General features: G+C 36.9%; 1 protein-coding gene across 2 annotated transcripts in view; it reads left to right on the top strand.

The window, feature by feature from the left end:
• Positions 1 to 16,388, top strand: part of LOC149776148 (secernin-2-like) — a 169,259-nt gene that overhangs the window by 146,723 nt on the left and 6,148 nt on the right. For both annotated transcript variants that reach the window (XM_089942444.1, XM_089942445.1), the window contains exons 4-5: positions 14,925 to 15,130; positions 15,877 to 16,110. In XM_089942444.1, coding sequence (XP_089798570.1) covers positions 14,925 to 15,130; positions 15,877 to 16,110 — 440 coding nt within the window. The remainder of the gene's footprint in view (positions 1 to 14,924; positions 15,131 to 15,876; positions 16,111 to 16,388) is intronic.

Below are 16,388 nucleotides of genomic sequence, written 5' to 3'. Positions count from 1 at the left end.
CTCTAGCGATAATGCCAGTTTGTTTACAGGCCTAAATGGGCTGTGTCTAGCGACAATGACTATTTGTTTACAAATCTGAACGGGATACAAATGTATTAAAATAGTTTGTATTACACAAAGAAACGAGCAAAAAGTAGCAATGTTGACTTATTGACTTCAGATATAGAAAGTTATACTCAGTGTATCAATAAAGATGAAGATTTAGAGATTAAATTAATGTCAATAACCTTGAGATACGTACCTTTAACCCTTGTCTCAAGAGGTTTAAAACAGCGCAGTAAGAAAACAAAATACAACGTTTCTTCGATGATCATAAATATATACAATTTTATTCAGCTAAGTTGACCCTACAAATTGGAACTCTGTTAATCTTTGCAATGTCAGTCAGCAATGATTTTCCAAATCCAGCGATATAATTTATGGAAAACAAAAGTCAATTTAAAACCACACATGGTGACTCATCATATGAAGCTATGCCAGCAGATTTAGCCCTCAGTATGGACATCATTCCTATGCATTATCTGAAGTAACTTTAGCAGTGTCGGTAGTTAGAATAGCCAAACTGTTCATACATTTGACATCATTCCTATGCATTATCTGAAGTAACGTTAGCAGTGTCGGTAATTAGAATAGCCAAACTGTTCATACATTTGACATCATTCCTATGCATTATCTGAAGTAACGTTAGCAGTGTCGGTAATTAGAATAGCCAAACTGTTCATACATTTGACATCATTCCTATGCATTATCTGAAGTAACGTTAGCAGTGTCGGTAATTAGAATAGCCAAACTGTTCATACATTTGACATCATTCCTATGCATTATCTGAAGTAACGTTAGCAGTGTCGGTAATTAGAATAGCCAAACTGTTCATACATTTGACATCATTCAAATCGCTGAAAGGACAGAAGAAACATTTAAAATTGTTGAAAATAATAGTCCTTGTTTTAGGCGGATGGCCTGTTGGCGTCTTGATAACACCTAATTACAATATGCCAAGCAGAAAGTATTGCCTGGATGTTTATATCGTCTAAAAGACCAATTAAGCGTTAAATTTAGGACAGCCTTGAAATAGAATTCAGAAATTACGATTGCTTACACAAATGTCAATTCAATGAATAAATTAAATTCGACAGAACAGACTGTTCTGAAGAAATTTTTGTCCAAATAATCTCCCATTTACCACACAAGCAAGTGAATAGATCTACCTATTTACCACACAAGCAAGCGAATAGATCTACCCATTTACCACACAAGCAAGCGAATAGATCTACCTATTTACCACACAAGCAAGCGAATAGATCTACCCATTTACCACACAAGCAAGCGAATAGATCTACCCATTTACCACACAAGCAAGCGAATAGATCTACCCATTTACCACACAAGCAAGCGAATAGATCTACCTATTTACCACACAAGCAAGCGAATAGATCTACCCATTTACCACACAAGCAAGTGAATAGATCTACCTATTTACCACACAAGCAAGCGAATAGATCTACCCATTTACCACACAAGCAAGCGAATAGATCTACCTATTTACCACACAAGCAAGCGAATAGATCTACCTATATAGCTATTTACCACACAAGCAAGCGAATAGATCTACCCATTTACCACACAAGCAAGCGAATAGATCTACCCATTTACCACACAAGCAAGCGAATAGATCTACCCATTTACCACACAAGCAAGCGAATAGATCTACCTATTTACCACACAAGCAAGCGAATAGATCTACCTATTTACCACACAAGCAAGTGAATAGATCTACCCATTTACCACACAAGCAAGTGAATAGATCTACCTATTTACCACACAAGCAAGCGAATAGATCTACCCATTTACCACACAAGCAAGCGAATAGATCTACCTATTTACCACACAAGCAAGTGAATAGATCTACCTATTTACCACACAAGCAAGCGAATAGTCCCTTCGATGATCAGTGCCAGGAAAGAATTATCGCAATGATGACATACGAAAATACAAAATTGACATCACACATTTAAACAGTGATATGTTTTTTTTTATTATTTCAAACTATGCTTCTGTTAATAAAGTGAAAACAAAAAGGGACGAGATATACGACGCTTTCACAGAAACTTTCTAATAGCGAAAATGTTAAAAGATCTAGTGAGGTGAAGGAAACGTTATAACAGGAACGCTGCGATGTCTACAGTGTGAAAGTTTATAGTGATGTCTAGCACTGAGGCATCATGACGCAGACATGTAGCGTGATGTCCCACCCAACATTATCCTGACACCAGACTGACCAGTCCTAACAGTAACATCTTAATGCTGAACGCCAAGCGAGGCATCTGCTAGTACCATTCTTATAAGTATTTGGTATGACTTGGCCGAAGTTCGAACCCACGGACTTCCGGATCCGAGGTGGGCGCTCAAGGTACCGTTGGAAAAGGAAATCAATTCATAATTATCAATTTATTTAGAAAAAGTCTTATATAATGCAAAAGTTTGACAGCATGCTAAAGCCTAGAACGTTAAATGGTGATATTTTACCAAAGGTAATTTAGAGATACAATACGTCATCAGAGATCAATGCATACGACTTCGATTGAAGTAGGCATTGAATAAAACCGGTCAAAAGTATGGACTTATCAGATTACTGGACATACATTTGAATCACTGAAATTCAAATGAAAACGGTACTTTTCCATGTCACTTTACCAAGTAAACTTTTAAAATCAGGCGTGCAATTTTAGGTTTGAAATAGTTAACAAACTGGAAAATGGAAGGGATGAAAATAGAGAGGGCGTGTTTTGAAAACATTTTGCTGACAGACGTCATACAAATTAAACGAGCCTTATGAGGTGACATCATCAAAGATAAAACCATCGTCAGTGACACCTTTGTTGGCTCTCTACCGATGTGTTCCTTAATCCATATTTCTAACACTCTACCGTTTCCCCGGTGTGGTCAGTCTCGCAATCATGACATTCGATATAATAAACCACCTGAGCAACGTTAACTCTAAAGGTAAAATAAAACTCTAGTGAGAATAAACAAATTTATGTTGCTATCGCAAAAGTTGATATTAAAATAGCTGTAATTTGGAAGAGTTGATCCCCAACTACTGAAACGCTAAGATTATTGGACATCTGTGTTGGCCTCCTGTTCACCACAGTAAGATAAAATAAATCTTTTCCCAGCTGGTGTAGCTCACAATGACCTATTGCAAAACTTTCCGTGCTGGTAAGTAAAATATTGATTTCAATTAAAACTTTCTTTCAACGGTATGAAACGAAAAAAATAGTAAAACTGATTAATAAAGCGGGTGCTTCTGATCGATAAACTGAAACCAAGATATTCTCACCTGTTATTACCTGAGAGATGCCCTACAAGACGAGATAAGATAAATTTCCAGACACTTTATCTGCTAAAATGTATCTTGTTTTATTTCTTGCCAAAGGGAAACATTTTCGATACTCAACTGAGTTGTGTTTTCAGGTATCATAAACCCTATTACCAGTACATATAAATTCCTATCGAAAACAACACATTCACTTCCTGCGAATAGTCTATTTTGGGGAGCGTGCAATGGATTAGTTTCCAGCGTGCCAGTTCACTGATCTGTTAAATAGTTATCAGTGATGTCGGTATTTTCTGCAACGCATAAATTAAAATCTTTTCCGCCATTTTCACCTGCCCCCCACCCCCAATAATTACCATTGACTTTTAGAATATTCCATCCATGTGATTTAGGCATGTGTTCACGTTTTTCTAAAACGCACAGATTCGAACTGCATTTAAAGAACAAGCAAAGGAAACGTGTTGCGGACATTTTGTTTACGCACAATAAGCCGCAGGCAGGATGATAATAACAGTATCAATAATATTTTCAATAAAGTGCAGGTGTTGCCATAAAGCATGCAAAAAAATATTTTATGATAGATGATAGACCACGGATGAAAGGTAATAGACCACGGATGAAAGGCAATCAATCATGGATGAAAGGTGATAGACCCTGGATGAAAGGTGATAGACCACGGATGAAAGGCAATCAATCATAGATGAAAGGTGATAGACCCTGGATGAAAGGTGATAGACCACGGATGAAAGGCAATCAATCATGGATGAAAGGTGATAGACCCTGGATGAAAGGTGATAGACCACGGATGAAAGGCAATCAATCATGGATGAAAGGTGATAGACCATGGATGAAAAGTGACAGACCACGGATGAAAGGTGATAGACCACGAATGAAAAGTGATTGACCATGGGATGATTTGTTGTTGTAGTGCTTAACGCCATTTTGAGCGCAAGATAGGCCATACATGGCGGCAAGTATAAATGGTGGAGAAAGAACCCGTGAAAGCCACGGGAAGAAGCACCGACCCACGAGAAATTACTGGTAAGCTTTTTCACGTACCCACATTGGCCAAGCCCGAGACTCGAGCCCACGCAGACAGAGGTGAGATGGCAGTGATCCGTAACAGTGAGCGCTTTAGACCACTCGACCACTCGGGCCCCGACCACGGATGAAAGGTGATAGGTCACGGATGAAAGCAATAGATCATGAATGAAAGGCGAAGTGTTAAATGTACCCATCTGATTAAGAATAATTACTTTCTTGCATTGAACTGATACAAATACACAAAGAGACCACATCTGTACAATCGGGAAAGATTTCGGTTTCCAATTGATTTCCTACTTGTCGAAATTTCATAAATATTTCACATAAGACGACCACAGACTTCAATGTTAAAGCAGCAGCATGTAGCTTGGGTGTGGGGGTGGGGGAGGTGTTACCAAACTTTCACGTCTTTGTAACTTGTGACGTTTCTATGGGAATTTTAAATTGTGGTGCTGTTCTTGGGACATTCTTTCATTTGTCTGAATTATTTTTTATGAATTGTTCACTGGTCATTTTCTGTCGGGAATGAGTAATTAGCGGCGCATAAAAACGAAAATAAGACTCCACAAAAATAATCTGCTATACAGTTTCATAAGATCAAACCCTTTGTTAAACCATAACAATCGGTGTCGAGATAAATTTGCAGAGTTTTCGATTTATGCTTTTTACAGAAGCCGTATATATTCGCTTATAAGTCGAGTCCAACTGCAAGCAACAAAGACCCTGATCTGTCGTCGCATAATTCATCGGCAGAACAGTATCTGTGAAAACCGTTAGTGAAAACTTCATAATGTGTCTCTTTTGACTATGCAAATAAAGTATTTTACAGAAGTGATCTAATAAAGTGGATTTTATATTAGTATTTGAATAATTTATACTATATGCAGGTCATGACTACAGATTAACTTTACGAAACAAGTTTCATGCCTTTCTTTTGAAAGAGCATATATTTATTTTTTTAAATCGCAAAATACTGTACCAGTATGACTTGGAAGACATACATTCAATTGAGGACATTCGTATAGAATGAATAACATACATTTCATCGAGATGAAATATATCCATTATTCATTCGTAACAAGCAATGTCCAAACTTCTTTACTTGCTGAAGTGTACAACAAACTGTAGTAACAGAATTCTTACGATAATATCAGCTGTTTAACATTTATATTATGTTCTGTTTTGTGTACGTTCATACAAAAATTAAAAGCATACATAATTTGCGGTATGTACTCGCTAATAAGTCGATGCCAACTGAAAACTGCACAGACCCAGATCCGTCAGCTCTTAGTATGTGCAGTTTCTTAGGAGTAATCAGTAGAACAAATAACATAGATCCTGGTCTGCAGGCGCATTATGCTATGGCATAATATGATCTTTGTTGTTGCAATTTGACTTCACTTGTAAGTTAGTACAGCGGGTACTGGGAAGCTAAATGGAGGACTCACGGTACTAATTCAGTTCCGATATGAAACCTATGCGCCGTGATATTATAAACTCATAAATTTAAATTTCTGAGTGCTCATGATCAAACCTGTATTCATTGGTATAGATGCATCCTGTAAGACAGCTTCTGTGCAGAGAAAACGATATGAGCCACGGCATTTTCTGGATCTCCGTGTGTTTGAAAAATGTGCTTTCAAATTCCGCAGCAAAGAGTCAGAGGCTAATTTCAGTAATGAGTGTTCCAAACACAAGTCTGTTCAAGAACTGAAATTAAATCAATGAAACAGTGTCTCTACGTTTCAGTTACAACTAGGATAAGGTCTCAAAAGATTTTATTTACTAAATTTTAACTGTCATTATTAACAAGTCCTGGCCAGTCAAATCTATACTCTCTTTTACCATTTCCAGTCTGGTTTCCATTTCTCCATACCATTTGTACCGTGATTCCTTGAGGAAAAAAAATATAACTTCATACCGAGATTACAAGTACTCAGCAAGCTTAGTCCTCGTGTATGATTGGTCGACATGCTACCGCTACAGAACGTGATGTACAATATTGCAGAAGTTATTTCGCCATATTATCGGTGTCTATTGTAAAGGTATTCTTGAGTGAAAGATTATAACAGATGTCTTCGAAAATGTACTAATTCAAGGACTAGCATAAAATAAACCTTTATTTATTTTCTGGAACTTCATAACGTTATTTGTATCGTCTCGAATTTAACAATGGAAATAAACAAACTTCTCCTCTCATTTCTCTTGAAACGACTCTGCCACCACCTTGCCATCGACGCCAAATAAATGCTTCTACCATCCATTTTTCGATATTATCCCCGTACCGAAGAGCTAGGCAGACGGATAATGAATTTTTGAAGTCAAACAAAATAGTTCCGAAAAACATGTTTCCCCTTATATTTTATTGTTGTTGTAATGACTTCCTAAAGTCAGCCTTATATGTATTTCGACTGAATTTTGAAGTAGGTAAAATTCTTCTTAAAAATGTACTGATATGGGACTTTGCAAAATATGAAATTGGCCATGCTCATAGCACTTCCGTTGTTACATCTTAAGTTTAGAAGGTGCGTAGGTTGTTTAACGTTAATAAACTCTTCAGTTTTGGAAGTCAGTGAATCTTGCATATAGCCCTCAATCCCATAGTGCCTAAAGACAAATTGTTTGTAAAACCACCGGAATTTATGATGTTTCCTGTACCCCCCAGCAAGTTAAAATCCGTCACATTCGTTCATACAGAAAGGCCTGATTTTTCACCTCGATTTTCGAGAGATGCACACAAAATAAAAACGGAAAACAGGAATTTTATACCCTCGGCGAATAAGTATTCCGCTGTTTCTGTTGATTTTTAAAGTTTTGTTGACCAAAATCATGTTCAAAATTGATTAAAATGACAACTCAAAACGAGGATGGCTCAAACAGTCTGCGCTTGTAATTGCGCACTTAGCATCATTCACTGACAACTGTGTCATAATGACTGTTGTCGTGAGACCGCATGGAACTAGCACTCTCCATCGTAGTGAAACTTTTTCTTCCATGCACAGAAACCATTAGTTCCCTACTGGGTATGCATTCTGCTACGCACTCCGCTACATGACTAACTAATAGGGAGACACAGCTTTTACTAATTACTGGCCTATGATATTGGCTTACCAATTTAGATAACAGCAGCAAAAATGCACCATCGCCGCTAAATAAACGCATCTGCTGTCTGACGATTTATTTTACAATTTGTGATGTAATCCATAGGAAGACCAGCTCGGCAGACATGTTTATATGTTAAGAGTCTAACAAAATAGTTCCCACTACTTTGCTTTCATGTGATGTCTTGCTATTTTAATATGACCTATTCCTTGATTGTAACTTGAATAAAGTTAAATTCTCCGTATTAATGTGTTATTTGCCAAACGTAAAATTACTCATGCTCATCGGAAGACTTCCGTTGTCAATCCTCAGTTTCGGAGGCGAGTAGTTTTTCATGTCGGTAGGCTTTTCTTTCTCGGAGGTACGTAAATATTGCATATAGTCCGCAACTTCATCATGCCCAAATGGAAGTAAATGGTTTTGAAAAACGTGCTCTCTTTACCACTGTGCAGTCAGGTGTAAAACTATTTTTTTTCTTCAAATAAATATATTTTATCCAACCTAAATACATGTCAGAATTTCATTCTCCTGAGATGAACAAATGTTTCCACCTTTTTTGTCAGATATCGTCGATCGAAATTCAAAAGAAGTAGCAAAGATAATTCGCCTAATACACAAACAGCCTACAATCATAAAGCAATGCTTTGTTATCCGTAACTGAGCACCATGAAATAACCAGCCCTCTCTGACACTATCGTTGTCCAGCTCTGGCTATAAATTTAACAGCTGGTCTATCAATCGGCACAAGTACTGCGCCATCGACTCACAAATTAATTACACACAAACTTAATGAACTCCACTTTTTGTTCTAAATACGTTACTTTACTGATTAGTGATTCTTTGACATGCGTTTCCGGTTATAGGAAAACCGATACTCACCATAAATGATACAAATCATTTAAGACAGATAATTCACATATTCACACAGTTTGCGTCAGAAGAAATTAATGAAATCTTACTACACGATTTCTTCTACATAAAAACAGCTAAATCTGAACCCATTCATATAACAAAATATGGTAGGACAGCTTACATACATTAACCATAAAACATACTCAATTATTTCTGAACTGAAGAAAACTGAAGTACGAATTTAAAATGAAAATATTCAACAATAATTACAAACTTGTATCAATGAACCATCATATGTAACCGAGACTAACCTTGTATTCTATTCGAGATTCGCAAATACCTATGAAATCGGATCTCTCCCCTTTTCCCATGTCCTCAACCTTCGACACTCGTCGTTTTGGAGAATCTACCGAGAACTGCTTATTTCCCGGAGTAAACTGCTTGCCTCCTTGAAGAACTTAGACTGATTAGCTGTATGGGGAACTATTTTAAAACTCCTGAATTCCGTTTGGTAACCACCCCCCGTTTAGCTTAGCCAATAATGATTACTACTTTACCCGCCTGAATTCTAATTAGTCCCATATAAATCAGAACATTCTTCCCAGTCCGCCTTTGTTAATAACTAGTCTGGAAAATAATATGTTATGACACCTATCTCAAATGGACCACAACCTTCTAAAAATATTCTCTGTTCTTGTCACATTACCAGAATGACGTCGGGTTACCATTACACTCTTTGGTTCGAACCCTTAGACAAGCGAGCCCATAATTAAAACTAAATCCATGCCACCAACAGACCAGATTAATTATCACAAGTTGCCAAGCTATAGCGATCCTAGCCTAGACATAAAATTTTATGTTTACGTGTCACGCTGTGCTGACTCCAACAAAATGCACTATTAAAGAATGTATTGTGAAATTTATGCTGCACAGATTATTCTGTGTACAGAAAGTATTCTAATTAATTTCGCACCATTGCAATACATCATCATTAACAACATCTTTAACAACTTTTTGAGGATTTATAAATCGAATGATTTTTCTTCCATTTTTTAAATCAAATATTTGCAAGAATAACAACAACGAAAAATAAAATTAAACTTCTTGCATTTTATTGATGGTTGAAACATCCTCCATTGTTATTTTCACCTTCTTTTGATGGTTTGTTCTTCGTAGATCTAATTGGATATGTGTCTGTCAAAGCGTACTAATTTAGGATACATGACTCGTACCCGCAGAGGAATCCAGATTATTACAGACCTTCGACCATAATGGTTTTTTACGGAATCCTTATGAATTGATTCCATCAAGATTTGAATACTCTTCATATACACTAGGAATAAATCTACGCTGCTGTTGTTGTTATTGGTTTATCGCCTTTTTCACATAATGATAGGCTATACATGGCGGCCAATATATTTGGTGGGGGAAGAACCCGAAAAAAAAAAAAAACACCGAACCACTGGAAGATACTGGCAAGCTTCCTAACATACCCAGATTGGCCTATCCCGAGACGCGAGCATATGCGGGGAGAGGTGTGATGTGAGTGAGCTGTCAAGGCAAAGGCCTTAGACCACTCGGACACCTAGAGCCCCAGAATAACTTTCTTATATACAAACAGATTGCTGACAAAAATGTTGTTTTATTGCTTTGAAAGAATTGAATCCCTGATTTTTTTTAAAAATTTTGAATATAGCGATTGAATGTATTTTTTTTAAAATTAATTTAATAATTACCACTTCTGCAATGTTTATCTGTTGCTATTCTTTTCGAATTATTTCTCAGTGTATTGGATATTGATAAACATTATGACGTAACAAATCAAAACATTCCTTGATTGCACAGTTACAAAGATACATAACGGACATAATGGGTCTGCAATGTTGTCAGGTTAGAGACCGAATTTGGGAAATATCTTTACGATTACTTCTGAGTTACGTTCAGAAAGTCGAAGTTATTCGCATCGGAAAGAGACGAGGACTTCCTGATCAGAATTTAACACGCGGCTTTATGCAAAAACCTACCGGGTCTCTTGTTTAGGAATGGAAGGTATATGCATGAAATTTTAATATAAATTTATGTCAATTTATAATTATAGGTGTTAGTTATAAGTATTGGTGTCAATTTATAATTGTTGGTGTAGTTTATAATTATAGCTGTCAATTTGTAATCGCAATATTATACATGTATCTTTGCTTTTTTAAATAGAAATCGAGATGGTTTATTTATACAGCTGGATTTTGAATTACGTTTCCTTAACGAGTGAGTAATCATACATCTCGAGCCCTTTCTTTCGCCTTGTTCATTCCTCTTTGGGGGATGAGCGCACGGCTAAGTTGGTTAGGTTTTTGGTGCAAGAAATCTAAGAGGCAGGTGCTGTCACTTGATACACTGGTTTGACTCTTGCTTGGAACGAAGTACGATTCTCTAAACGGTTTGAATATACCTTATGTTCCTCTGTATATTAATGTCCTTCACAGATCTATCCATACAGGTAATGTGGCATCCATGGATGGGCGTTTTCGTCTCTGTTTGGCATACAGACACCGTTATCTGTATTTGACACCAGTTTCAGGTGGTAGCCATTAATCAAGCACGTGATGTGTCAGCCATAACTATAGTGAGATGAATATTTGATAACGCGTGTACCTCCATCAAGAACATCAGGTATTTTTTTATTATTTTTTATCTTTGCTGGTTTCTTTTTAAATATTGACATGGAAAGTGATGGAAAATACAAGAAAGGTGGATGTGGTTAACGCAACGTGAACGGATGTTCAAATAATCGCTGCAAACACAATTTATGGAAGAAATAAATATGCAAAATACACAGACAAGTGCAAGAAGACTGTGCTAGTTTGGTACTATTTAAATTTCAGTCTACGCCAACACATGGACATTCAAGATTTATAGTCCTCGAATTTAAGCAGATAAGTTGAAGTCATTGATAATATCTTTTCCAAGAGAAATAATTAAAGACTTGCCCTAGATTTTCTGAGAAAAATACATTGGACTAATGTATGTGTATTATTGATTGTGCAGAAACATTTTATGATTTATTCAGATGTCAACTAATCTCAAATCTGAATAGTAGAAGTGAGACTTTGGTGATTGTAAGTCGAACAACACTGCCAAATATATGTTAGAAATATCTCCACGTGAGATACTTAACGTGTATTGCAAAAGCATTTGATGGACGTGGCAAGTGATAAATTCATAGCTGAAAAAGCGGATGTTTAAATTACCTTCTCCACTTCACAGCGGATGTTTAAATTACCTTCTCCACTCCACAACGTATGTTGAAATTACCTTCTCCACTCCACAGCGGATGTTTAAATTACCTTCTCCACTCTCTCTCTCTCTCTCTCTCTCTCTCTCTCTCTCTCTCTCTCTCTGTCTCTCTGAAGGTGATGTTGAAGAAATGAAAATTATAATTATTCCTACTGTTGCTTGAACTAGTTGTCGAAGCGAAACTTCTCGAATGTACGTTTTCAACGGCTCTATGAACAAAGGTTTTAAAGTCCATAAAAACTCTCTAGATATGTAGTTAACATTGTTTTGCGGGAAAGACTAGTGAAGATTCTGAAAGGCTATTGAATTTTTCAATCTGCTAGTCCTCTTTACAAGGAAATCTATTTTATTTTCTACGCCTGAAGAAACTTGTATTTGTTTCTTTTATCAAAATGACTAAAAATTATAGTCCTAAATCTGTATTTTAAATAAATGCTACATCCACTAATCCACTAACATTGTTTTTTTAAAAATCAGACCCGTGAAAGAGTACTTATATAAATTTATAGTCACAAACGCACACATGTTGAAAATTTTAATGAACATTAAGCTATAAAATTATGCAGTCTTGAAACCTGGCTATTTACATACTTTTCAACACGTGGCCGAGTGGTCTCCGTTACGGATCACTGCCATCTCACCTCTGTCTGCGTGGGTTCGAGTCTAGGATTCGGCCAATGTGGGTATGCGAGAAAGCTTGCCAGTAGCTTCTCGTGGGTCGGTGGTTCTTCCCGGGGTTTTCCCGGGTTCTTCCTCCACCATTAATACTGGCCGCCACGCATAGCCTATTATGTGCTGAAAAATGGCGTTAAACTCAACAACAACAACAACAACAACAACTTTTCAATACACATTACATTCACAAACTTGTGTTCTTCTACAGCATGCCATGCAAGAAGTTTGCATTTAGTAAGACCAGTGCAAAATATTGTCATTTGTATTTGCATATAGAACACTCTATTCTCTTTACTTCTTATTAATGATCCTGTTTTGTTGCCACTATTTTGCACATCATATTTCTTGTTTCAAAATATTCATCCAACACGGTCCTGAATAAAGGTATTGGACTTTTAAAATTCTATCTGGGGTCACTGACAGCCAGATTTTTTTAAACAGAAGCCTGCATTCCTTTCTCAATAACAGAAATATCCATTAGAACCTAAATATTGTTTTGCTGCCACCACATTTTGAAGTCCGTGGTTTGTGAAATTGTTTTCTACAAAAGTAGGAAGGAAAACATTCTCTTAACAATTTGTGAAATCAGTGGAATCTTTTACTAGTAATTTTGCCCACTGTTTCACAATACTATTCACCTGTGATATGTTGGACACTACCGCTATGCACCTAGTGAAATGAAATTAGTATAATTTGTGATAATTAGAACACCTTGTCTATAGGTGTCAATTTATAATTAAAAAATGTATTTTACATACCTTGTATTTTACAATAGAAATATAGCGGGTTTATGCATATATGGCTGTGTGGTTAGTTCGATTTCTTAGCGACTGAGTTCTAGTTCACCTCAAGTCTTTATCTTTAACTTCAATCTTCTGGGGCTAATGAGAGCATGGTTGAGTGGGTTAGGATGCCGGTGCACGCGAGCAAGGTGATGCACGCATGGCTGAGTGGGTTAGGATGCAGGTGCACGCGAGCAAGGTGATCCACGCATGGCTGCGCTGGTGCATAGCTGAGTAGATTAAGACGCTAGTGCAAGGGGACGAGCGTATGGCTGTGTTAGGATGCTGGTAGAAGGTTAAGGGGATTGGGACTTGGGTATAAAATAGAAAATAGAAAATGTAATGCTTAAGCTGACAGACCTAGCCAGGGTCTGATTTAGGCATAAGCTAAACAAGCTACAGCTTGGGGCCTCACAGTCTTAAATGTTTTCTCAAAATTTGAAATTTTTTAAAATTTGTTACAGTTTTATTTTAATTTATACTTGCGTAATAATTTAACCAGTGATTGTTTTTTTTGCATAACATGTTCACTATTATTATTTATGCAATATATTTTATATAAATGATATCATTTATTTTATAATAATTAGGAAATATTCGCAAAGGTTAGTTCTTACATAGCCTTATTCACTGTTCATACTTACCAAAACAGAGCCTCTACAGCTTCCCATAGCTTAGGGCCTCACCATGTCTACATCCGGCCCTGGACGTAGCGCTGTGATAGTTAATTATCTATCTTTTCGTTACAAATTCGTCGCTAAATTAACAGAAATGACATTTCAGAAACGTGGCGAGTTTAGTCAAGTGATACGTCCAGCCATTGTGACTTACTGATGTTCACTTTGACGGGCAATCTGAACGTTCTCAGCCTTTTCCATCGCATGCTAGAATAAATTAACCAGATGTACAAAATAAAGGCTGTCTTGAACTGCCTTCAAAACCGTCGTTGTTTTTAGGTCATAATTTATGACGTATTGACGACTATATGATGTGTCATCACAGACAGCAGCATAAGCAAGTTGATGTCTATTGAAACCAAACGATTTCTTATATTGTTACAAAATCACAGAAATAATATTAATAATTAATTAAAGTGCGCGTATTGCATTTATTGTTTAATCATCAAGTCTTATTTTCACCGTATCATTTTATAATAATTTGTTTTTCACAAATGTAACCAAAGGTTTGTTCGCCAAAATCTCGCCATTTTCATTTAGTCGGAAAAATAGATATCTCCTTTGTTGGTGCGCGTCACTAACATCATCGTTCAGTATGACGAAGCATTGCAACGTAATCATGAGTGCTGGGCTAGTGCTGAGCGTTCAAACGTACTAGGTAAAGGTGAAGAGAAGTATCTATGTCAGAAGATAAAATACATGTTTGAATGTTGTGTAACACGCAAGTGGGACTCACTACCGAGTGAATCAAACATATGCAGCGTGATTATGACTTGAGGTCCACGTTTCCCCTATTTTCAAGGACCTTAAAAGAACCGTCGTTGTCAACTGTATGGTTGGTACACACGTAAATACTAAATACATTTTCATTAATCGTCCATTGGCCACGCGACAAAAACTCAAATTTCACTTTTGCATGACCCATCAGAAAGCATTTCCAAGCTGAAGATTGGTACCTTACGCCATAGAGTACAAAATACGACCCAAAAAACATAATACAATGAAATATACCTGTGCAAAGTCACAACGTTCCACAAAGACCCACAAAAACTTTCAACGTCCTAAAGACCATGTGCTAACTCTCACTTGCGAAATTAGACAAGAGTAATAATTTTGTATAACAAAATACAGTTTGTAAAAACTAAACCAATTTTTTTCTCCCAGGCTAGGATTGGAGCGGGCTAACACGGCCAGCGAGGCGGTTAGTGTTATCACAGGACTTCTAGAGCGGCACGGCCAGGGCGGGTTATGTTGCGAGGACTGGAGCTTCGGTCAGTGGACGTACCACAATGCTTACGTTATTGCGGATAAACAGGAGGCGTGGCTTCTGGAAACAGCTGGAAAATATTGGGTGGCCAGAAAATTTACATGTATGGTTATCAAACTCTCTCTCTCTCTCTCTCTCTCTCTCTCTCTCTCTCTCTCTCTGAAGGTGATGTTGAAGAAATGAAAATTATAATTATTCCTACTGTTGCTTGAACTAGTTGTCGAAGCGAAACTTCTCGAATGTACGTTTTCAACGGCTCTATGAACAAAGGTTTTAAAGTCCATAAAACAATCACACCCCAGGCACGAAGCTGATGGAAGTTAAGTTAATATAACCGTACCAGCCTGGTTGCTTGGTTGATAAGACGACAAGAAATCAAATACGCCTTGAAAGATCTTCTGTTATTGCATTCATACAAACTGCTTCGTGTTTAAAAGAATAGGTATTTCCTTCACTGGAAGTTTTCTTGGCCCTCTATGTTTTAGCAATTTCTCATTCATAAGATTTAGTGTTTCAACATTATAATGACACTGGTGTTTTCCCTTGCTCCGCAATTATTTATTAGTGCCCCGTAAACTACATCTCATCACGGAACATGTAATCTTTAGAACGGATGGCATATGTCTTGTTCACCGAGATTCAGAACGATGTTTTTCTTGATGATTCTGGTATACAGAAAGATGCGATTATAATGCCGAAAGGGACAGATAAGGATGCGATTATAATGTCAAAAGGGAATAGATATTTTAACAAGTTATATTTCTATTTTGTGTTACAAGATAATGTGATAAAAATTTAGACGGTTTTGGAGTAAAATAATCTAACAATAAGAACGTATGTACTTTGCAGCTGGCATCGTAAATACATCAAGCTTGCTAACGATAGAATCAAATGCGGATGCCATGTCTTCTAATATTACTGAGCATGCGCATACAGCAGGACTCTGGAAACCGGAGGATGGGGAGTTTAATTTTGCAAAGGTCTTTTCATCGGAGTACCTTGGAATTTCCCTTTCTGAAGCTCAGAACCCCAGCAATCGGTTAAAACGAGGTCGTCAGCTGTTGGAAAAAATATGTAAAAATGGTACAGTCAAAGTATTTTTCTTTGTTTCTTTTTTCTTTTTCTTTTTAAATCTAAAACGTTTTCTACTTTAACTCGACAACACAACCTGACAATATTATAAAATATTTCGGAAAATTTAATTTGTTATGAGCTGTTCGATGTCTTGGATTATATTCCAATGTTGTAATAATATTTGCCATGAGCTGTTCTTTCTTCCGCATTGTCTCCCAAACTAATCGTCCTGCACTGTCGCCCAAACCAATCTTATGGTATTTGTCAAGAGCTGTTCACTGTATGCA

This window comes from Sinohyriopsis cumingii, chromosome 18 (assembly GCF_028554795.1).
Source record: "Sinohyriopsis cumingii isolate HCF-2022 chromosome 18, ASM2855479v2, whole genome shotgun sequence".
NCBI classification, from domain to species: Eukaryota; Metazoa; Mollusca; class Bivalvia; order Unionida; family Unionidae; genus Sinohyriopsis; species Sinohyriopsis cumingii.
The sequence above is the reverse complement of the archived record's forward strand: the minus strand, read 5'-3'. Positions and strand labels throughout refer to the sequence as shown.